Consider the following 24,863-nt stretch of genomic DNA (forward strand, 5'->3'; position numbering starts at 1 on the left):
GTGAGTGCATCAGAAGATAACCATTTTCTCCACTGACAATACTCCAGAAGGGCAAAAAACAATTTATTGTCCTTATAAAACATCAATCTTACATAACTGAGTTATAGAATGCCATTTTATCAAATAACGTCCATTATATATATATATATTTTGTTATATTACACATGTTGTATAACATAACAGAGCAGAGCTTGGATTGGCAGAATGTTGTGATTGTTACCACTTTGAAATTACTTTGTGGCATCATTTGCATGGTGATGTCACATAGATGTTATTATTCATGTATAGTCATTATATGGCCTATTGAAATTTTGTATCGGTCTGATAGTATGCTGTTTTATCAAACAATCGCAAAAGTATGTTTTATAAAAAGAAATGTATATTTCCATTTTATACGAGATTAATTAAACTTAGCACTAATTTTGTTTTACCTTGCTAAGTGCTCAGTTATTTCTAAATCACGTATAAAATTCGGATATTTTGGAAGATCTGCTATATAACATAGTCATATGAAATAAAATCTTTATTTGTTTGTATTTTAGATGTGAACTTGCTGTTAGAGCTACTGATTGCAGAGAAACTGTTTTTGGAATGTGTTGAGGTAAATGTTTAATAACCATAGTCACTTGTACTGGAGGTGTATATCCTCAATGCAAAAATAGGAGTAGGGTCATACTTGTTCTTTTATGTATTAAAAGGTCAAACTCTCATCAGGCAATTATGTAAATACCCGGTGTATTAAAATCTGAATAAATAATTGATTGTTGTGACATGAAATGTTAGCAATTTTCTTTTTGAAGTGAAACTAAGACATCTCATTTTCAATAGTTTGTATAAATTTTTCTCTAAATTCAGATTTTTTCTCAAACTCTGGAATCTGACATATAATAGTTTTAAGGGCTGTCATTTTGTGTGGATAGGGGATATGGTGTTGATCCCATCCCATCACTTTTCCTCACATCTTGTGTCAAACCAGGGGAATTTTGGATTTTGATTTTGTGTCAGATATGATCAGAAGGGTGTAAAAATGATGACGGGACAAATATTATCAATGATGTCCTTACGATACAGGAGGGTGTCAGAATGACGGGGACAATGTTATCTATGATGTCCTTATGATACAGGTGTTGGTAAAAAAATTTGGATCAATTATATCCACAATGACCTTTGATACAGGATGCCCCTTTTCCTTATACCACTGTGTTATGGAAATATTGTCCCCAATAAATGATAGAATCACTTTCCTGTATATGGTTAAGATTGATTTATATCTCAGTAGAAGTATGACAATCTGTAAGTCAAGATGAGGTCAGAATGTTGACCATTAACTGAAGACTGAGACAATAAAACACAGTAATATATTGTTTTTCTCATACGTAATTGTGTTAAAATTGCATAAATTATTTTCATTTTCAAACTCCTGAATTTGATGATGTGTTTCTTTTTAATGTATTGAAATTAACCAAGTGCCAGACAACACAGATATATTCTCAGTATAGTTAACTAACACTTAGTAGCGTATGAGATTTTCCTGTTTTAGGTATGATACATGTATGTAACACTTTAATTTGATGTCAACTCAAACCACGACAAAGACATGACAAATTAGGTTTAGTTCATTTTAGTTTATTTTTAATGAAAGAGATTTTTGTGTCAGTTCAGTAATCAAGAAAACAGTTGTCGTTAGTTACAAGAGAAATGGAGATATTGTTTATACGCCTACTTACTGTTCCTGTCCTTACAGATGTTGGTGAAGCACTGTGGAGTGTCACTCATATTCAACAACAAAATGGTGTGGGAGAAGAATCGTATTGATGCTGTTGATGCTGAGGCTCTGTTAGATGGACGACTAGCTATAGAAACGTAAGGACAAACATACCTACTGAATGTCTTCAATTTTCATCAGATTTCACATTTCTCATTCAAAGATGAAATAAATCTACTTTACTTTGCATACACTTCAAACGTGGATTTCAGAATGGTGTAATTTTGGTAATGTCAATCAAACATAGGATACAATTCTGCAATACCATAATAAGCACACGCACAATCAAATATGCCAACCAATATCATCAGTGATCAGCTATTCAAATTACCCTATGTCTTATGTCTGTTTTCAGTCCATAAACTAAATCTTGTTATTGCTTTTTCTTGAGTATTACAAAATGACCACAGAAACGTAAGTTCAAACAGACCTACTATAAAAATGTAAAGTCAAACAGACCTACCATAGAAATGTAAGTTAAGACAGATCTACCTTAGGAATGCCAGAGTAATATTAAACACATGAAATAGAAATCAGAACAAACATAATATAATATACTACAACACGACTGATTTGTTGTTTACAGCTGTAAAATCCCTGAGCTGCTGCCAATAGACCTTGGTGTGAAGTTGTCTGTGTGTATGATTCACCAGCATCAGAAGGCTATCGTATCAGTAAGTGTCAACTCAGTTTATAGTGTTATTTGATGTAAAACTTTTTGTCTGATGTAATCCAATTTTGAGCTCACATGATTGGAATGAACAATTTGAGCTTATGCCTGTCAATCAATAATTTCTTTAAAACACTACTAGTCATGAATGATTGAGAAGTTAGAAGTATCCTTTAGGGAAAGGGGCTAAATGTTCTGACTTCCTATTGGCTATAGAATGAGAAAGAATTTTTAGCAAATTCTTTAGTTCTTCCTTCTGTAGAAATGATAAGATTTTGTACAAATTTGTCATGAAATGTGCTTGTGTGAAAGGGGGATTCAGTTTGTTGTAAATGTTGGGTTCTGGCCCTCAGGGGATTAAGAGGCATTGCCTTATAGGGGAAATAGTGTTATTCTTTAAAATATTTCTTTTGTAGGAATGTCATTATTCTGCTACTGTTTGATATGAGACATCTGATGATGAAAGGGAATCAACTTTGTGTAAATAATGGGTCTTGGGTAGGATGGGTGGGGCTCCGGAGGGGAAATAGAGCAAATTCTTTTAAATCCTCGTTCTTCTGTTGGAAATTGGTCTGAAGCATTCTTGGGTGAAGTTGATTGTATAATTGGTTTTTCTGACCCCATGAGGACAGAGGGGTGGGAGCTAATAAGAGAAATAGATACAAACCATTAGAATTCATCTAGTTGAGATGAAATTCAGCCAAACAAAGACAGGTGAGCAATACAGGCCCTACGACCCTCTTCTATTTTGTAAACATGAGAGTCTAGTTTCATTCTATAAGTTCTTTATTGGCAATGAAACCTTCTGCACTGTTCATGCAGAATTTATGGTCATTGTCTTGAAATATAAGCTATGTTTTAGTAAGATGAAGAAATACGTCGGTCTGTCTTGCCAAAATGCAGGTTATATATATTTATTAAAATACTGACCACATATTCTACTGATCTTGCTACATTTATTGAAAAATCAGACTATCAAAAGTACAATGGTTGTTGTTAAATCTTAGTTTACCTGATGTTGATGTTACACTGATGATGCTGGAATATAGTTCCAATCTTCAAATGATATAACAGCAGTGTCATTCATTTTCATCAATAAAATTATTCATTTCAACTTATTTAAACAGTTATTCATAGTTTAATATGATATTAAAGTAAGTAATTGTGGCTAATTAATGCACATGTTAAAATATAGCCAATTTCCTTCACTGCCAAATACAGCAATATTATAAGCTGAAAATGGCATTGCCAGTGTAGACTAAATTATGTTAAGGAATGTCTGTTTACAAAATTTGAAATCCATCCTGAAATTGAGAATTAAGTGAAATAAGAGATCTTTATGTTAATGTTTCCACAGCCCATCATCAGTCAGCTGACCGCGGAGAGTATTGACGATATGGGGGACCTGTATATTGACATAGCTGAAGCCCTTATAGAGTCTCGTTACTATAAAGATGCCAAACCTCTGCTGGTGAAGTTGGTGAAGTCTACACGTTATCACACTGTAAGTTAAAATTTTAATATTTCCCTGTATGCTGCAAATATTAAAATCTGTTATAGTTCATTATCTGTTCATTATTTGATATATACAATGTCAAACTACAAAGTCTTGTTTGATATACAAAGTCTTGTTTGATATACAAAGTCTTGTTTGATCTATACAATACTTGTTTGATATACAAAGTCTTGTTTGATATACAAAGTCTTGTTTGATCTATACAATACTTGTTTGATATACAAAGTCTTGTTTGATATACAAATTCTTGTTTGATCTATACAATACTTGTTTGATATACAAAGTCTTGTTTGATATACAAAGTCTTGTTTGATCTATACAATACTTGTTTGATATACAAAGTCTTGTTTGATATACAAAGTCTTGTTTGATCTATACAATACTTGTTTGATATACAAAGTCTTGTTTGATATACAAAGTCTTGTTTGATCTATACAATACTTGTTTGATATACAAAGTCTTGTTTGATATACAAAGTCTTGTTTGATCTATACAATACTTGTTTGATATACAAAGTCTTGTTTGATATACAAAGTCTTGTTTGATATACAAAGTCTTGTTTGATCTATACAATACTTGTTTGATATACAAAGTCTTGTTTGATATACAAAGTCTTGTTTGATCTATACAATACTTGTTTGATATACAAAGTCTTGTTTGATATACAAAGTCTTGTTTGATATACAAGGTCTTGTTTGATATACAAAGTCTTGTTTGATATACAAGGTCTTGTTTGATATACAAAGTCTTGTTTGATCTATACAATACTTGTTTGATATACAAAGTCTTGTTTGATATACAAAGTCTTGTTTGATATACAAGGTCTTGTTTGATATACAAAGTCTTGATTGATCTATACAATACTTGTTTGATATACAAAGTCTTGTTTGATATACAAAGTCTTGTTTGATTTACAAAGTCTTGTTTGATATACAAAGTCTTGTTTGATATACAATGTCTTGTTTTATATACAAAGTCTTGTTTGATATATACAAATACTTGTTTGATATACAAAGTCTTGTTTGATATACAAGGTCTTGTTTGATATACAAGGTCTTGTTTGATATACAAAGTCTTGTTTGATCTATACAATACTTGTTTGATATACAAAGTCTTGTTTGATATACAAAGTCTTGTTTGATCTATACAATACTTGTTTGATATACAAAGTCTTGTTTGATATACAAAGTCTTGTTTGATTTACAAAGTCTTGTTTGATATACAAGGTCTTGTTTGATATACAAGGTCTTGTTTGATATACAAGGTCTTGTTTGATTTACAAAGTCTTGTTTGATTTACAAAGTCTTGTTTGATATACAAAGTCTTGTTTGATATACAAAGTCTTGTTTGATATACAAGGTCTTGTTTGATATACAAAGTCTTGTTTGATATATACAATACTTGTTTGATATACAAAGTCTTGTTTGATATACAAAGTCTTGTTTGATATACAAAGTCTTGTTTGATATACAAAGTCTTGTTTGATATATACAATACTTGTTTGATATACAAAGTCTTGTTTGATATACAAAGTCTTGTTTGATATACAAAGTCTTGTTTGATTTACAAAGTCTTGTTTGATATACAAAGTCTTGTTTGATATACAAGGTCTTGTTTGATATACAAAGTCTTGTTTGATCTATACAATACTTGTTTGATATACAAAGTCTTGTTTGATATACAAAGTCTTGTTTGATATACAAGGTCTTGTTTGATATACAAAGTCTTGTTTGATCTATACAATACTTGTTTGATATACAAAGTCTTGTTTGATATACAAAGTCTTGTTTGATTTACAAAGTCTTGTTTGATATACAAAGTCTTGTTTGATATACAAGGTCTTGTTTGATATACAAAGTCTTGTTTGATATATACAATACTTGTTTGATATACAAAGTCTTGTTTGATATACAAAGTCTTGTTTGATATACAAGGTCTTGTTTGATATACAAAGTCTTGTTTGATCTATACAATACTTGTTTGATATACAAAGTCTTGTTTGATATACAAAGTCTTGTTTGATATACAAAGTCTTGTTTGATCTATACAATACTTGTTTGATATACAAAGTCTTGTTTGATATACAAAGTCTTGTTTGATTTACAAAGTCTTGTTTGATATACAAGGTCTTGTTTGATATACAAGGTCTTGTTTGATATACAAGGTCTTGTTTGATATGCAAAGTCTTGTTTGATTTACAAAGTCTTGTTTGATTTACAAAGTCTTGTTTGATATACAAAGTCTTGTTTGATATACAAAGTCTTGTTTGATATACAAGGTCTTGTTTGATATACAAAGTCTTGTTTGATATATACAATACTTGTTTGATATACAAAGTCTTGTTTGATATACAAAGTCTTGTTTGATATACAAAGTCTTGTTTGATTTACAAAGTCTTGTTTGATTTACAAAGTCTTGTTTGATATACAAAGTCTTGTTTGATATACAAAGTCTTGTTTGATATACAAAGTCTTGTTTGATATATACAATACTTGTTTGATATACAAAGTCTTGTTTGATATACAAAAGTCTTGTTTGATATACAAAGTCTTGTTTGATATACAAGGTCTTGTTTGATATACAAAGTCTTGTTTGATATATACAATACTTGTTTGATATACAAAGTCTTGTTTGATATATACAATACTTGTTTGATATACAAAGTCTTGTTTGATATACAAAGTTATTGATAGTTCAGCAGATAAGGTAAGATAAATGATACATTATGAGATTGATACAAACTTGTAAAATATCAGGATCACTTACTATGTGGAGGCATCGAGCAATAATCATGTAGTCAGCTTAATGAAAATATTCCTTCATGCAGATATTGAAAATAAATACAATCCTGGCACATGACCTGTAACATATTGTTTTAAGATAATTGATTCTGTTGAAGTAAGAAATTCTTTTATCTACCTAGGCTGCAGCTGTATGGTTAAAGATGGCAGAGTGTCTCAACAACCTTGGTGAGTTGGAGGAAGCTGTGAAGGCCTACGGTAATGTAGTAGAGATGGCTCCACAACACGTAGGGGCCAGGATGGCCCTTTCCTCTCTCAATCAACAGTTAGGGAAACATGAGGAGGCTATCATGGCCTTGTCTCAAGGTAAGATAATAATGTAAACACAAAGTGATTCAGGGCAACTCTTTCAGTAATAACTCATGAAATAGGAACTCAATATTTTACTTGCCATGTTTAATCTCTTTGATCCATAGCAAAATGCATTAATAGGGAGATATAAAATTATAAATTCAGGCAGTGTGTCTACTCATTTTAGTGTCCTTAGTACCCTATTTGTACCTATAGGAGATTTGAATTTTATTTTTATTTTCATTTGTTGCCATGGAAGCAAGAAATCAAAATTTGCTGCTTCTTAATTATACAAGTTTTCAGTTCAAAGCAATTTAACATGATGTAAAATATTTGTACACATAAAGTTGTGGCTTTTGGTGTTTGATTTTGGTTTTGCTATTTTTTCTGTCATTGTAGAAACAATTAATCAGAAATACTTTCCACCAGTGTCAGTCAGGTGGGGGTTCATGTCCGATTGTTACATTATTTAAACCTTCTCTGTAGAGAACATGGATGGTTTAGTATTATTGGATTGGTTTTGATAAATAGTCTTTTAGTATATGTTCTGTACTTTGTAAAACAGCATTAAAGATATGATGCCATGCATTTTCTCAGTCCATGGTAGGATATTACATGTCATCGTTGTGTGTTACAGATGATGTCGGTGAAGCAATCATGTCCAAACAGGTAAGGGAACTTTTACTTTGTGTTAGAACACAATACTTTAAAATGAGTACTGTATAGCTTAAACACTTCAGCTGATTAATAATAGACGCCCTAGATTATATTTTTCTGTACATATGCGATAGGTGTAACTATAGATGTTACAACATATATTTTATTACAACCTGAAAAACTAGTAAGAAATATCGAGATATTGATAGAGATCTCTTTCTAGCTCTTGTTTCACAGCATACTTTTAAAAATTAACAGCACATATACACTATCACCCTGATTTTAAATACCTAGGTTGAATTTTGAACAGCTGCAGTAATATTAAAGTCACATGACATTCCTGTAGCTGGGGACGGGATAGCTCAGATGATCACAATATCAGGTGTAGAGAAGAGATGTGTTGTTCAGTTATCATAACATGGATCGGGTCCAGTCCTGTGCTCTCATGGTTGTGCCCTTCTGCAAAACACTTAATCCCAGTAACTCAGGATAGCTTGTAGATACCCCTCTGTATGAGGTTTTGTGAGGTAAATAGTGGCCGCTACTAGAAAGAGACCCTACTTCATATTGACCCTGTGAAAGGTGTGATAAATCAGGCTTAAGTGTCAACTGTATATAAAAATCATTTATGTAAACATTACAATTGAAATTTTCCTTTGATCTGAAAAGTCTTCGTTGTATTTACAGGAGCAGATCCTTTTACTACAAAAGTGTCACCTTTTACACTCTCAAAGTCGACACGATGAATTTATCCTTGCCTGCAAGCAGTTGCTCTTTCACCAGTTCAAGGACATAACTAAAGCCTCATTCTTGAAAGGTAGGTACTATTAGTTTACTGCTGGTGTCACTTTAAGATAAACTGTTAATTTACTGCTGGTGTCACTTTAAGGTAAACTATTAATTTACTGCTGGTGTCACTCTAAGGTAAACTGTTAGTGGGCTACTGGTGTCAGTTTAAGGTAAACTGTTAATTTACTGCTGGTGTCACTTTAAGGTAAACTGTTAGTGGGCTACTGGTGTCACTTTAAAGTAAACTGTTAGTGTGCTTTTTATCATTTACAGTCGTCTTTACATACAAAACACCCAAACACAAAAAGGAAGATGTGATGAAACACCTAAAGGAGGGATGTCAAGTTCAGGCAGATCGTAATGGTAATAGATATCAGAGATCAGAATTGGTCAATATTCTCAAAAAAATTGTAACTTTCATGTTTCAATGTGACCTACATGTTAACGCAGTTCACAAATAATGTGTTTTCTTGGTTGGAGACCTATATATTGCTCTAATGAGAACTAATTAAAATTAAGATCATGACAGGTTTCCGTGAGAAATGAACTGACTTCAGTGGAAAAATGATACAAGTTAGATATTAACTACATTATGTCATCGCCTGGCCAATTTCAAATTCTTTTCTTGACTAAATTGTCTTAATAGCATAAATACCTACATCCTTATGAAAGTCTTTACATTTGCCCATTCTCAGATGTTTCAAGATTTGAATATTTATTTCAGGGATATACAAAACTGATTTACCAGTTGATGATCTGTGGGATTTATTTGTCAAGGTAAGTGACGTCCCGGTTGACCTTATCTTTGAGGTCATGTGACATCATGGGTTATATTTAGAGAGTCTTTATCACATCACATAAAGAAAAACTTTCCCTTTTAAAAGTTAATTGGAAAATTTAGCATCTAGTGACCTTAGCTGTAATGTTGATGTACTTTCAGCTGTGTGACTTATTGATGGATCTTGAAAAGTACACTGAACTGATGGAAGTGACTGGGATAGCGATGTCCTGTCCATTCTTCATGGCAGATCCAAGGAAACTAAAGGTGAAATATTAAAGTTCAAACACAATCACACACAGCTAGATAAAATATTTTCGTTGGTTGTATTTTTTTTTTCTATTTTCGAGTGATACGTTTGTTTTATATTTGTTTGAGTTGTCTCCTCTTAGACCAGACTTTAATGTAAGTGTCATTATTTGGTGATTAATATAAATTTTCCTCTTATTTTGTTCCCCCCATTTCAAAAGATCGGGGGCAGATTGTGCGCTGTGTGGTTGTTTGTCTGTTGTCAACTTTAACCTTGCCCATAGCTATTGCACCGTAAGAGGTAGGGCTTTCATATGTGGCATGTGTGTTCCTTGTGACAAGACCTTTCCTATGGTACCAATATTTTTCACCCTGTGACCTTTGACCTACATTCACAAAATTTCAACATTGGCCATAACTATTGCATCATAAGTGGTAGGATTTTTATATCTAGCATGTGTGTACCTTGTGACAAGACCTTTCTGGTGGTACCTAAATGTTTGACCATGTGACCTTGGCTGTGACCTTAGACCTACATTCGTAAAATTTTAACATTGGCCATAACTATTGCATCATAAGTGGTAGGGTTTTTAGATTTAGCATGTGTTCCTTGTGACAGACCTTTCTGATGGTACCAAAATGTTTGACCATGTGATTTTAATTTGGTTGTAACTGGGGGCGTGTTGTTCTATGAACATTGTTTAGTTTAAACAAAGCCTGATACAAATAGACATAATAGGACAGTATAATCTATCATGACCTATGTGCTTCATTATGTTATTCCTGTCAGTTAACTGTGTTTTGCAGCAAGCTGAATTCATGTGTTTGGTGGCATGTATCATGACCAAAAATGGACTGATGGCCTTCACATTTGTTCGTGAGATGTGTCAGAAGGTAAGTAAGATAGATCCTACTTAATCTCTAATGTACTGTTTCACCAGAAATCTGTTCAAGTGTGAAGAGCTATAGGTAGTGTTGTTATCTTGAGAGTTTTTCTCATTAAACACATGATATAATACTCCTAGTAACATTACATCAACAGTTTCGAGTTAAAAATTCTGTAAATTTGATTTTCAAATTCTGTCACCACAAATATTTTGCAATGATAGATTTTAATTTCCTTAATTGTCGAAGTTATAAACTTGTTACTGTGGATATATTATGTTTAATAAAATCCATAATATCTGAATACTAGTTTGTGTATACACTTTCTGATAATGTACCTTTGTCTTTCAACAGACAGGAAATTTACACTTGCACTTCACATCATGTAGTAGAATGATTATCTATTATAAAAAAACTGTATTTGTAGGAGGGAGATAAGAATCAGGTTTGGAACCTCCTCAACCAGGTGATGACCTTATCTACAGAAAACAAGTACAACAAGTTCTGTCTACGCTACCTCCTGTCTGTGAGTAAAAACTCTCCCCTCTGTCAGTAAATACTCATCCCTTTGTCAGTAAATACTTTTCCCTCTGTCAGTAAATACTTTTCCCTCTGTCAGTAAATACTCTTCCCTCTCTCAGTAAATACTCTTCCCTCTCTCAGTAAATACTCTCCCCTCTGTCAGTAAATACTCTCCCCTCTGTAAGTAAATACTCTCCCCTCTGTAAGTAAACACTCTCCCCTCTGTCAGTAAATACTCTCCCGTCTGTCAGTAAATACTCTTCCCTCTGTCAGTAAATACTCTCCCCTCTGTCAGTAAATACTCTTCCCTCTGTCAGTAAATACTCTCCCCTCTGTCAGTAAATACTCTTCCCTCTGTCAGTAAATACTCTCCCGTCTGTCAGTAAATACTCTCCCGTCTGTCAGTAAATACTCTTCCCTCTGTCAGTAAATACTCTCCCCTCTGTCAGTAAATACTCTCCCCTCTGTCAGTAAATACTCTCCCCTCTGTCAGTAAATACTCTCCCCTCTGTCAGTAAATACTCTCCCCTCTGTGTGTAAATACTCTCCCCTCTGTCAGTAAATACTCTCCCCTCTGTCAGTAAATACTCTCCCCTCTGTGTGTAAATATACTCTCCCCTCTGTGTGTAAATACTCTCCCCTCCGTCAGTAAATACTCTTCCCTCAGTCAGTAAATATTCTCCCTTCTGTCAGTAAATACTCTCCCCTCTGTCAGTAAATACTCTTCCCTCTGTCAGTAAATACTTTTTCCTCTGTCAGTAAATAATCTCCCCTCTGTCAGTAAATACTCTCCTCACTGTTTGTAAATACTCTCCCCTCTGTTAGTAAATACTCTTTCCTCTGTCAGTAGATACTCTTCCCTCTGTCAGTAAATACTCTTCCCTCTGTCAGTAAATACTCTCCCCTCTGTCAGTAAATACTCTTTCCTCTGTCAGTAGATACTCTCCCCTCTGTCAGTAAATACTCTCCCCTCTGTCAGTAAATACTCTCCCCTCTGTCAGTAAATACTCTCCCCTCTGTCAGTAAATACTCTCCCCTCTGTCAGTAAATACTCTCCCCTCTGTCAGTAAATACTCTCCCCTCTGTCAGTAAATACTCTCCCCTCTGTCAGTAAATACTCTCCCCTCTGTCAGTAAATACTCTTTCCTCTGTCAGTAAATACTCTTCCCTCTGTCAGTAAATACTCTCCCCTCTGTCAGTAAATACTCTCCCCTCTGTCAGTAAATACTCTTCCCTCTGTCAGTAAATACTCTCCCCTCTGTCAGTAAATACTCTTTCCTCTGTCAGCTGTCAGTAAATACTTTTTCCTCTGTCAGTAAATACTCTTTCCTCTGTCAGCTGTCAGTAAATACTTTTTTCCTCTGTCAGTAAATACTCTCCCCTCTGTTAGTAAATACTCTCCCCTCTGTCAGCTGTCAGTAAATACTTTTTCCTCTGTCAGTAAATACTCTCCCCTGTTAGTAAATACTCTCCCCTCTGTCAGCTGTCAGTAAATACTTTTTCCTCTGTCAGTAAATACTCTCCCCTCTGTTAGTAAATACTTTTCCCTCTGTCAGTAAATACTCTTTCCTCTGTCAGCTGTCAGTAAATACTTTTTCCTCTGTCAGTAAATACTCTCCCCTCTGTTAGTAAATACTCTCCCCTCTGTCAGCTGTCAGTAAATACTTTTTCCTCTGTCAGTAAATACTCTCCCCTCTGTTAGTAAATACTCTCCCCTCTGTCAGCTGTCAGTAAATACTTTTTCCTCTGTCAGTAAATACTCTCCCCTCCGTCAGTAAATACTCTCCCCTCTGTCAGTAAATATTTTTCCCTCTGTCAGTAAATACTCTCCCCTCTGTAAGTAAATATTTTTTCCTCTGTCAGTAAATACTCTTCCCTCTGTTTGTAAATTCTGTTCCTGTCTGTAAGTAAACTCTCCCATCTGTCAGTAAATACTCTTCCCTCTGTCAGTAAATACTCTTCCCTCTGTCAGTAAATACTCTCCCCTCTGTCAGTAAATACTCTTCCCTCTGTCAGTAAATACTTTTTCCTCTGTCAGTTAATTATCCCCTCTGTCAGTAAATACTCTCCCCTCTGTCAGTAAATACTCTCCCCTCTTTCAGTAAATACTCTCAGTAAATACTCTCCCCTCTGTCAGTAAATACTCTCCCCTCTGTCAGTAAATACTCTCCCCTCTTTCAGTAAATACTCTCCCCTCTGTCAGTAAATACTCTCCCCTCTGTCAGTAAATACTCTCCCCTCTGTCAGTAAATACTCCCCTCCCCTCTGTCAGTAAATACTCTCCCCTCTGTCAGTAAATACTCTCCCCTCTTTCAGTAAATACTCTCCCCTCTATCAGTAAATACTCTCCCCTCTGTCAGTAAATACTCTCCCGTCTGTCAGTAAATATACAGTAAATACTCTCCCATCTGTCAGTAAATACTCTCCCCTCTGTCAGTAAATACTCTTTCCTCTGTCAGTAGATACTCTCCCCTCTGTCAGTAAATACTCTTCCCTCTGTCAGTAAATACTCTCCCCTCTGTCAGTAAATACTCTTTCCTCTGTCAGCTGTCAGTAAATACATTTTCCTCTGTCAGTAAATACTCTCCCCTCTGTCAGTAAATACTAAATACTCTCCCCTCTGTCAGTAAATACTTTCCCTCTGTCAGTAAATAATCTCCCCTCTGTCAGTAAATACTCCTCTGTCAGTAAATACTGTCTTTCCCTCTGTCAGTAAATACTCTCCCCTCTGTCAGTAAATACTCTCCCCTCTGTCAGTAAATACTCTTCCCTCTGTCAGTAAATACTTTTTCCTCTGTCAGTAAATACTCTCCTCTGTCAGCTGTCAGTAAATACTTTTTCCTCTGTCAGTAAATACTCTCCCCTCTGTCAGTAAATACTCTCCCGTCTGTCAGTAAATACTCTTCCCTCTGTCAGTAAATACTCTCCCCTCTGTTAGTAAATACTCTCCCCTCTGTTACCTCTGTCAGTAAATACTCTCCCCTCCGTCAGTAAATACTCTCCCGTCTGTCAGTAAATACTCTCCCCTCTGTCAGTGAATACTCTCCCCTCTGTTAGTAAATACTCTCCTTTCTGTCAGTAAATACTCTTCCCTCTGTCAGTAAATACTCTCCTCACTGTTAGTAAATACTCTCCCGTCTGTCAGTAAATACTCTTCCCTCTGTCAGTAAATACTCTCCCCTCTGTCAGTAAATACTCTTCCCTCTGTCAGTAAATACTCTTCCCTCTGTCAGTAAATACTTTTCCCTTTGTCAGTAAATACTCTCCCGTCTGTCAGTAAATACTCTCCCCTCCGTCAGTAAATACTCTCCCCTCTGTCAGTAAATACTTTTCCCTCTGTCAGTAAATACTCTTCCCTCTGTCAGTAAATACTCTTCCCTCTGTCAGTAAATACTCTTCCCTCTGTCAGTAAATACTCTCCCCTCTGTCAGTAAATACTCTTCCCTCTGTCAGTAAATACTCTTCCCTCTGTCAGTAAATACTCTTCCCTCTGTCAGTAAATACTCTCCCCTCTGTCAGTAAATACTCTTCCCTCTGTCAGTAAATACTCTCCCCTCTGTCAGTAAATACTCTCCCCTCTGTCAGTAAATACTCTCCCCTCTGTCAGTAAATACTCTTCCCTCTGTCAGTAAATACTCTCCCCTCTGTCAGTAAATACTCTCCCCTCTGTCAGTAAATACTCTCCCCTCTGTCAGTAAATACTCTTCCCTCTGTCAGTAAATACTCTTCCCTCTGTCAGTAAATACTCTCCCCTCTGTCAGTAAATACTCTCCTCACTGTTAGTAAATACTCTCCCCTCTGTCAGTAAATACTCTTTCCTCTGTCAGTAGATACTCTCCCCTCTGTCAGTAAATACTCTTCCCTCTGTCAGTAAATACTCTCCCCTCTGTCAGTAAATACTCTTTCCTCTGTCAGTAGATACTCTCCCCTCTGTCAGTAAATACTCTTCCCTCTGTCAGTAAATACTCTTCCCTCTGTCAGTAAATACTCTCCCCTCTGTCAGTAAATACTCTCCCTTCTGTCAGTAAATAGTCTCCCTTCTGTCAGTAAATTCTCTCCTCTCTGTCAGTAAATTCTCTCCTCTCTGTCAGTAAATACTCTTTGGTCTTTCAGTAAATTCTGTTCCTGTCTGTAAGTAAATACTCAGCAGGTAGGGAAATATCAGTCTGTGGATAGGCAGGTATTTCTGAAGGTGGAGGTCTACTGAAAGACATATTTCTGCTAGTATGGAGATGAAAGTCTGTGGGTAGGCAGATATTTCTGCTGGTGGCTATCACATCTAATTAACATTGTTTCTGTGTTTACAGCATCCAGACCATCCACCTATCTGTTTATTGAACGGGCACAATGCAACATTATCAGGGACATACAAGTATGCTTTAGGTGAGTGTTGTAGATATCAGGGACATACAGGCATGCTTTAGGTGAGTGTTGTATAGAGCATGGACATACAGGCATGCTTATGGTGAGTGTTATATAGATCAGGGACATACAGGCATGCTTTAGGTGAGTATTGTATAGATCAGGGACATACAGGCATGCTTATGGTGAGTGTTATATAGATCAGGGACATACAGGCATGCTTATGGTGAGTGTTGTATAGATCAGGGACATACAGTCCTTTCTCAAATTTCATATGCAGTTTCCCCTTGGTCCCTAGTTGTGCATTCTTTCTTTTTTGGACTGATTTGAATTCAAGATGGCCGAGATGGCCATCTTGGATTTTGGATGTAAAAGTTTGTTACCGCTATTTCTTGAAAAGTACTAGATGGATCTTTCTCAAATTTCATATGCAGGTTCCCCTTGGTCCCTAGTTGTGCATTGTACCTTTTTTGGACTGATTCAAATTCAAGATGGCTGACAGGTGGCCATCTTGGATTTTGGATGTAAATGTTTGTTACTGCTATTTCTTGGAAAGTACTGGATGGATCTTTCTCAAATTTCATATGTAGGTTCCCTTTGGTTCCAAGTTGTGCATTGTACCTTTTTGGACTGATCCGAAATCAAGATGGCTGACAGGCAGCCATCTTGGATTTTGAGAGTAAAATCTTGTTACTGCTATATCTGAGGAAGTACTGGATGGATCCTTCTGATATTTTATAGATATTGGTTTCCCTTGGTCCCTAGTTGTGCATTGTACCTTTTTTGGACTGATTTGAAATCAAGGTGGCTAACAGGCTGCCATCTTGGATGTCGACAGTAATACAGCACAAACACATTGTCCATTATCCACCTGTAACTGACTGCTATCTAATAATACTTTGGGATCTTTTTCAAAAGGTATTTGCTAATAAGTGCTTAATAAAAATATCTTGTGCCATCATTGAGTAAATTCAATGAAGACCAGTTCATGAACATTTACAACACCTGTAACAAACAAAAAAAAATAAACAAATCTTCAAGAACTGAAAATAGATCCGCAAATGGTGGGCGCCAAGATCCCTCTGGGATCTCTTGTAATGGTCGTGGTTTCTGTTGGTATATTTTACAGGGGAGTATGTATCAGCCTTGTAATGGTCGTGGTTTCTGTTGGTATATTTTACAGGGGAGTGTGTATCAGCCTTGTAATGGTCCTGGTTTCTGTTGGTATATTTTACAGGGGAGTATGTATCAGCCTTGTAATGGTCGTGGTTTCTGTTGGTATATTTTACAGGGGAGTATGTATCAGCCTTGTAATGGTCGTGGTTTCTGTTGGTATATTTTACAGGGGAGTATGTATCAGCCTTGTAATGGTCGTGGTTTCTGTTGGTATATTTTACAGGGGAGTATGTATCAGCCTTGTAATGGTCGTGGTTTCTGTTGGTATATTTTACAGGGGAGTATGTATCAGCCTTGTAATGGTCGTGGTTTCTGTTGGTATATTTTACAGGGGAGTATGTATCAGCCTTGTAATGGTCGTGGTTTCTGTTGGTATATTTTACAGGGGAGTGTGTATCAGCCTTGTAATGGTCGTGGTTTCTGTTGGTATATTTTACAGGGGAGTATGTGTCAGTTCTGCGGACTTGCCCTAAAGAACCTTTGGTGAGCCTGTGTATTGGACTCACCTTCATACATCTAGCTGCCCAAAAGTTTTCTGCTAAAAAGCATTTTCTTCTGACTCAGGTAAGTCAAATAGTCATTGTTTATCAAGACTCATCTTAAAATACCCCTTAAGCGAAGTTGTCTGTGTTTGTCCATCGTCCAAAAAACACCTCTTCAACTTGTGAAACAATTTCAATTGAACAATACAGGGATGTTAGTGACCATGTATTTGATGTGCTTACAGGTTTTTCTAGCAGAAATATTGAGAGAAAAGACTAAACATCCAACATGTTTACATAAGGCCACACCAATTTTTGTTCTTTGGGAATTACCACTCTTAAAATCTGGAGACAAGGGAAAAAAAATGAGAATAACCACTCCTCAAAAAATATCAAAATTCCAGACTTTTTAGGGTCAGATATTATTTTTATAGATTGCTAATTTTAGTTGCATATAGGCTTGAATCGCCAGGAAAGTGAACACGGAAAAAAAAAATTTTTTTAATGATGCAGATTAAAAAACACAGGAAAGAACATGCTTTGGCAGATATAATTATGTCATACAGCACAGAGCCATTGTGTAAGATGATTAGAAAGTGTTAACTTGACTTTAAGACATGTCCTGGTGTTGAATAGGAGTTTTTATTCCATGACAATATCATGTTGTATGTAAGTGAAAAGTAATTTGGATAGTCTCATGTAGACCTAGTATTAAAGTTTTCCGGGTCGATCAATGGGAGACAAATTTGTATGATAACTTATTTCTTCTAGCAGACTTATGGAAACAGTCTTTCCGTACCATTGATTATGGACAAATAATCATTATATTAGTATGAACAAGAAGAAAATCATTGAAATTAAACGGAGTAAATTAACGCTTTAGATAAATGCCTGTGATATTGATCTGAAGGTGAGATATAAATCATAGCGTAGGCATATGCAATAGTAAATGGAGAATTTGTTTGTCTTTATGTGGCCTCCGTTGGTTCATTTCAGAATCATTTTAAATATTATGGACTGTGCAAATAAATACATGCTTGTACCGATCGAGTCTAAAGACTTAACATGTCAGTTTAGGAAGTTGCCAGTCGTGTAATCCAGATAAAACATAATAATATAACTTTAAAGCTGACTTTCACATCTCTCTTAAATATTTACATTTCTAGCTTCAACAGTCACTGAAGATTCCAGAGTGTCTAAACCGCTGTATGATGCACGTCATTCATTACACTTGTGGGGCACGTTTTGTAACCATAGCTGTATTCGTTTATTTTCTGTGCAAACATATTGGTCGCAGTGGTAGAGTGGTCAAGGTGTCTATATCATCAGCCCTCCATCTCTGGGTCGCGGGTTCGAGGCCTTCGTAGGGCAGTTGCCAGCAGACTGTCCCCTGCTACCAAAAACCTGGCACATCATGAAATGATAATGGCTGATAAGAGAACATTAAACATGCCACATAATAATTTGAAACTAATTACACTATACATACATATAGATTCTAATATATATGGTTGAGCAGTGATCCAGTCAGATTTGTAACTTGTCAGTGATCCAGTCAGATTTGTAACTTGTCAGTGATCCCATCAGATTTGTAACTTGTCAGTGATCCAGTCAGATTTGTAACTTGTCAGTGATCCAGTCAGATTTGTAACTTGTCAGTGATCCCATCAGATTTGTAACTTGTCAGTGATCCAGTCAGATTTATAACTTGTCAGTGATCCAGTCAGATTTGTAACTTGTCAGTGATCCCATCAGATTTGTAACTTGTCAGTGATCCAGTCAGATTTGTAACTTGTCAGTGATCCCATCAGATTTGTAACTTGTCAGTGATCCCATCAGATTTGTAACTTGTCAGTGATCCAGTCAGATTTGTAACTTGTCAGTGATCCAGTCAGATTTGTAACTTGTCAGTGATCCCATCAGATTTGTAACTTGTCAGTGATCCAGTCAGATTTGTAACTTGTCAGTGATCCCATCAGATTTGTAACTTGTCAGTGATCCAGTCAGATTTGTAACTTGTCAGTGATTCATTCAGATTTGTAACTTGTCAGTGATCCAGTCAGATTTGTAACTTGTCAGTGATCCATTCAGATTTGTAACTTGTCAGTGATCCATTCAGATTTGTAACTTGTCAGTGATCCAGTCAGATTTGTAACTTGTCAGTGATCCAGTCAGATTTGTAACTTGTCAGTGATCCAGTCAGATTTGTAACTTGTCAGTGATCCAGTCAGATTTGTAACTTGTCACTGATCCAGTCAGATTTGTAACTTGTCAGTGATCCCATCAGATTTGTAACTTGTCAGTGATCCAGTCAGATTTGTAACTTGTCAGTGATCCAGTCAGATTTGTAACTTGTCAGTGATCCAGTCAGATCCAGTCAGATTTGTAACTTGTCAGTGATCCAGTCAGATTTGTAACTTGTCAGTGATCCAGTCAGATTTGTAACTTGTCAGTGATCCCATCAGATTTGTAACTTGTCAGTGATCCAGTCAGATTTGTAACTTGTCAGATCCCATCAGATTTGTAACTTGTCAGTGATCCCATCAGATTTGTAACTTGTCAGTGATCCCATCAGATTTGTAACTTGTCAGTGATCCAGTCAGATTTGTAACTTGTCAGTGATCGCGTCAGATTTGTAACTCAGTGTCAGTGACTTGTCCCATCAGATTTGTAACTTGTCAGTGATCCAGTCAGATTTGTAACTTGTCAGTGATCCCAGTCAGATTTGTTTGTAACTTGTCAGTGATCCCATCAGATTTGTAACTTGTCAGTGATCCAGTCAGATTTGTAACTTGTCAGTGATCCAGTCAGATTTGTAACTTGTCAGTGATCCCGTCAGATTTGTAACTTGTCAGTGATCCAGTCAGATTTGTAACTTGTCAGTGATCCAGTCAGATTTGTAACTTGTCAGTGATCCCATCAGATTTGTAACTTGTCAGTGATCCAGTCAGATTTGTAACTTGTCAGTGATCCCATCAGATTTGTAACTTGTCAGTGATCCAGTCAGATTTGTAACTTGTCAGTGATCCAGTCAGATTTGTAACTTGTCAGTGATCCAGTCAGATTTGTAACTTGTCAGTGATCCAGTCAGATTTGTAACTTGTCAGTGATCCATCAGATTTGTAACTTGTCAGTGATCCCAGTCAGATTTGTAACTTGTCAGTGATCCAGTCAGATTTGTAACTTGTCAGTGATCCCTTCAGATTTGTAACTTGTCAGTGATCCATCAGATTTGTAACTTGTTGTCAGTGATCCAGTCAGATTTGTAACTTGTCAGTGATCCAGTCAGATTTGTAACTTGTCAGTGATCCCATCAGAATTGTAACTTGTCAGTGATCCAGTCAGATTTGTAACTTGTCAGTGATCCAGTCAGATTTGTAACTTGTCAGTGATCCCATCAGATTTGTAACTTGTCAGTGATCCCATCAGATTTGTAACTTGTCAGTGATCCAGTCAGATTTGTAACTTGTCAGTGATCCAGTCAGATTTGTAACTTGTCAGTGATCCAGTCAGATTTGTAACTTGTCAGTGATCCAGTCAGATTTGTAACTTGTCAGTGATCCAGTCAGATTTGTAACTTGTCAGTGATCCCATCAGATTTGTAACTTGTCAGTGATCCAGATTTGTAACTTGTCAGTGATCCAGTCAGATTTGTAACTTGTCAGTGATCCATCAGATTTGTAACTTGTCAGATTTGTAATCAGTGATCCAGTCAGATTTGTAACTTGTCAGTGATCCCATCAGATTTGTAACTTGTCAGTGATCCCATCAGATTTGTAACTTGTCAGTGATCCCATCAGATTTGTAACTTGTCAGTGATCGCGTCAGATTTGTAACTTGTCAGTGATCCAGTCAGATTTGTAACTTGTCAGTGATCGCGTCAGATTTGTAACTTGTCAGTGATCCAGTCAGATTTGTAACTTGTCAGTGATCCAGTCAGATTTGTAACTTGTCAGTGATCCCATCAGATTTGTAACTTGTCAGTGATCCAGTCAGATTTGTAACTTGTCAGTGATCCCATCAGATTTGTAACTTGTCAGTGATCCAGTCAGATTTGTAACTTGTCAGTGATCCCATCAGATAACCAGTGTCAGATTTGTAACTTGTCAGTGATCCAGTCAGATTTGTAACTTGTCAGTGATCCCATCAGATTTGTAACTTGTCAGTGATCCAGTCAGATTTGTAACTTGTCAGTGATCCAGTCAGATTTGTAACTTGTCAGTGATCCAGTCAGATTTGTAACTTGTCAGTGATCCCATCAGATTTGTAACTTGTCAGTGATCCCATCAGATTTGTAACTTGTCAGTGATCCAGTCAGATTTGTAACTTGTCAGTGATCCCATCAGATTTGTAACTTGTCAGTGATCCCATCAGATTTGTAACTTGTCAATGATTACTCCTCGTACGATTCATTAACGATTGAGACAGTATTCCAAAGCTCCACCATAGATAGAAAAGTTGTCTATCAATTGTACCAGTGATCAAATTAACAATCTCTTTTGATTTTTCCGCTTCTAGTCATAGAGATATAAGATTTGATTGCTTACTATACATACATTTAGTAAACAAACTAATCTAAAAATAACGATATATCTTAAAAACCAGAAGTTCCTTAACTCAGAATTCCAATTGCCAAATTAAGTGATATGGAACACATGAGTTTTCCATTGTCTGTCCTTATCATACAGTTTGACTTCCTGACGTAGGGGAGTTGTGAGATTCATTAAACAACTTCATAGAACGGTTCTTTGATGACCAGAGCAGGACGAATGAGACGCGTGTTTATATGTTTGAGTGAATGTTTGTTGAAGTAAGTTATGAATTCAATCAGGCTTTTGAATTCATAACTATCATCAAATCCACAACGTCCTTGTTCATTTACTTCAATGATACAATGCTTTACACCATTGTCACACCTGAAATTAAAGAAAAACATTGATGAACGAATTGCTGAAACTCCATTTCGTATGTATAAATGTATTTGTGTGCTCTCAAATTTCTTCAAAAGTTTTATCATTTTGTTTGATCAGACTTACTTAATCGACAAACGTTTCTGAAGAGTTGGCTTCTTCGGTCGGATGAGGAAGGTACCACTCTCAGCGTCGGCTAAAACCTTGACGGCTTCATCCTTATCAGCGTCCAAATACCAGCAGCATTTGTTTAGTAGTGGGTTTCTGAAAGTAATGACCATGTTGTGTTCTTGATGTATTCAGTAACAGGATATTGCAGTAGATCTACTGTTACAACTGAAACAGGTGTAACATAAAAGATCTTCTGTAGTGTAAACTCGCAGCATGATTTACGATTTATCGTTTTTGTTTAAATTTGATAGCCCTATTACATACGTATCTAAATGACCGTTTTACATAAATCGAGATTTACAACACAAGTGTTCGCTCATCATGAAATACAAGATTGTCTTACGCAATAATCTCTGAGTTTTTTCTCTATATCTCCGGTTGTGTCATTCTGCGTGAGATTATCGGACGCTTTAGTGCGGCGGTTCCTTAGTTTGGTAACAATGGGCTTTAACTCGTCCAAGTCGGTTTGGTATGACCACACTACTGCCCCTGTCCACCTTACCTCCTGTTCCAGGCTCTCCATATCCTTACGCAAATTCGAAAGCCTCTCGTTCAACATTGAAAGATTCATTTGCAGTCTGGAACGAAATGGTTCATATAATGTGTTACAATCCCGTAAGCAAATGTTCAGGACCATGTTTTAATTCATTGCAATACTGGCACAGGTCCATATATACAGTTGTACTTGTTGTATGAAGTGTTCTTTGAAAATTAAGATATTTGTTGATTAATTGAGCTAATATGCTTCCCCACGTAGATATTGACATTTTGTTTCGTCAATTTTGATTTTCCTCGCTTTGATTCTTAGGTTTCAAAATTTAGGCCATTAGTATCACTGATGAGTCTTAGGAGACAAAACAACTGTATGACAAGTTTCCTGGATTGTTTGTCATCACTGTATGTTACTATACAGTGATCCTAGATAAAAATCAAACAAAATTTGAATGTTACCTTATATTGTCTTCAACTGGTGCACTGCGGACACATTCTTGAAGCAGATTAAGTTGTTCCTGGTACAACTCAGTACTTGCTTTGTACACAGCCAGACACTTTTGTTTGGTCCCAAGTTTGTTCAGCTCGGCCGAATGTCTGTCGAGAAGTAGGTCATATTCGTACATTTGGTCCATGTACTCTACGTGTAAGGTTTCAAAATCGGAAAGCGTCAAGCCGTCTAACAGCTACAACAAAAGTAATCGTGATTTACGTTGTCAAAGAGTAAAAATGGTCAAAACATCTAAGCAATCAATTCAAGATTGAACATCACCAACACTAAACACCAGATCATCCAATATATATCACCAAACCAATCAAAAAAGCATTAAACATCACGTTTATATCAAAACCAATCGAAAAAGCATTAAACATCACCAACACTAAACACCAGATCACCCAATATATATCACAAAGCCAATCAAAAAAGCATTAAACATCACCAACACTAAACACTAGATCATCCAATATTTATAACAAAACCAATCAAAAAAGCATTAAACATCAACGACACTAAACAACAACAATCAACAAATATCTGCAATAAAACAAACTATACAGTTAAGAACTTGAAGTTAAGGCAACAACACACTCTTCCCCATCGGCCGTCTATTTTTATCTAATTTGCATGTTACGTAGTGAGCAAGTGTGATTTCAATTTCTCTAATTCTCTTTTACCTTGATAGGAAACACCGTCTTACTCTTTTGTGTAATTCTAGCACTTTTTTGTAATTTGAATATCATAATTTGAGGGATAAGGGAAGTTGCACAGAAAGTAGCAACAAGAATTCAGAATACACTTGCCCCGTGTGCTTGTTTTCAATAGTATGATACAAAATTTCTCGTTGATTTTTTTTTTATATAAATGGTGTGACTTACGTTGGATAAGCTCCAGTTGACAGGATGGGTCAACATTATGTCCATTGAAGCATTGAATTGACTCAGTGAATGATCACCATAAAATTCCACCAAGGACATGACCGTTGAAAAAGACTCCCCCATGACAAGGCCGTAACCTCCATCTGTAGTTCTGCAGATCTTCATCAGTTTACAGACCCCTCCCTTCCGTACAGTCAATGTGTATTCACCTGTTGTGTTAGCAGAATCCCGAACGAGAAATGATCCATCGCATTGATCCCTCATTAAGTCTTTTACCTTCTCACGGGAAATTTTACCCCAGTACCACAGCTGGTCCTCCAAGGACTGGCGTGGCGCGCGCGCTGAGACATAGTTGTCATCCTCCATCGTCACGTCCTGCGTCCTCGCATTTAGAAATTAACTGAAACGCAGTACATGAGATCGTAAACAACCATTATTTTTCGGTGCAATGCTTCACCATGTACCCGCTTACTTCACAAACCACTCAAGTAAACAATAAATCTAGCCAATGCATTCCTCATGTACATTTTATTTCATCATAGTTTTATCATAATCTTGCCATAATCATGCTTTAATGATTTTAACTGTTTGTTAGTATTAAACATCCTAGTCTTTTCAATTAAGAATATCAATTATGCCATTTAAACACCAATATAATTATTCCCTTTAGGCTTCTGAAGGCATATCCTTGTATGATCATTTGTCAGATCAGGTAACAAAATAACATGTAGGTGAAAGTTTGTTGTGCCAGTGTTTGTTTTAGCCGCGATTTGAAGGAGTTTAAGCTTTTTGCAGATATCACCTCTTCCAGTAGGCTGTTCCAAATATCTTTAACTTTATCTTTATCTTTTTGGTCCTTAGTCTAGACTGGTTTCATTTTTTTTTTTCGAATGTCTTCTAGTAGAGTTAACGAGCCATAGTGACGATTTCTCTTTCTCCAAAACATCAATTTTTTTTTTTTTTTTTTTTA

The 24,863-nt window shown here is 36.0% G+C and overlaps 1 protein-coding gene across 2 annotated transcripts in view; it reads left to right on the forward strand.

Moving 5' to 3' along the window:
• Positions 1-24,863, forward strand: part of LOC132552164 (general transcription factor 3C polypeptide 3-like) — a 61,649-nt gene that overhangs the window by 6,097 nt on the left and 30,689 nt on the right. For both annotated transcript variants that reach the window (XR_009554319.1, XM_060216306.1), the window contains exons 10-23: positions 543-601; positions 1,745-1,863; positions 2,352-2,439; positions 3,793-3,939; positions 6,875-7,058; positions 7,681-7,712; positions 8,388-8,517; positions 8,763-8,852; positions 9,214-9,266; positions 9,430-9,534; positions 10,324-10,410; positions 10,829-10,927; positions 15,231-15,306; positions 16,901-17,025. Coding sequence is in view for 1 of the 2 variants with exons in the window: in XM_060216306.1 (XP_060072289.1) it covers positions 543-601; positions 1,745-1,863; positions 2,352-2,439; positions 3,793-3,939; positions 6,875-7,058; positions 7,681-7,712; positions 8,388-8,517; positions 8,763-8,852; positions 9,214-9,266; positions 9,430-9,534; positions 10,324-10,410; positions 10,829-10,927; positions 15,231-15,306; positions 16,901-17,025 (1,394 nt within the window). In the remaining variant the exon portion in view is untranslated. The remainder of the gene's footprint in view (positions 1-542; positions 602-1,744; positions 1,864-2,351; positions 2,440-3,792; positions 3,940-6,874; positions 7,059-7,680; positions 7,713-8,387; positions 8,518-8,762; positions 8,853-9,213; positions 9,267-9,429; positions 9,535-10,323; positions 10,411-10,828; positions 10,928-15,230; positions 15,307-16,900; positions 17,026-24,863) is intronic.

Source organism: Ylistrum balloti, unplaced genomic scaffold (genome assembly GCF_031769215.1).
Source record: "Ylistrum balloti isolate Yb309-2 unplaced genomic scaffold, AGI_CSIRO_Ybal_v1 Utg370240, whole genome shotgun sequence".
Classification (NCBI taxonomy): domain Eukaryota; kingdom Metazoa; phylum Mollusca; class Bivalvia; order Pectinida; family Pectinidae; genus Ylistrum; species Ylistrum balloti.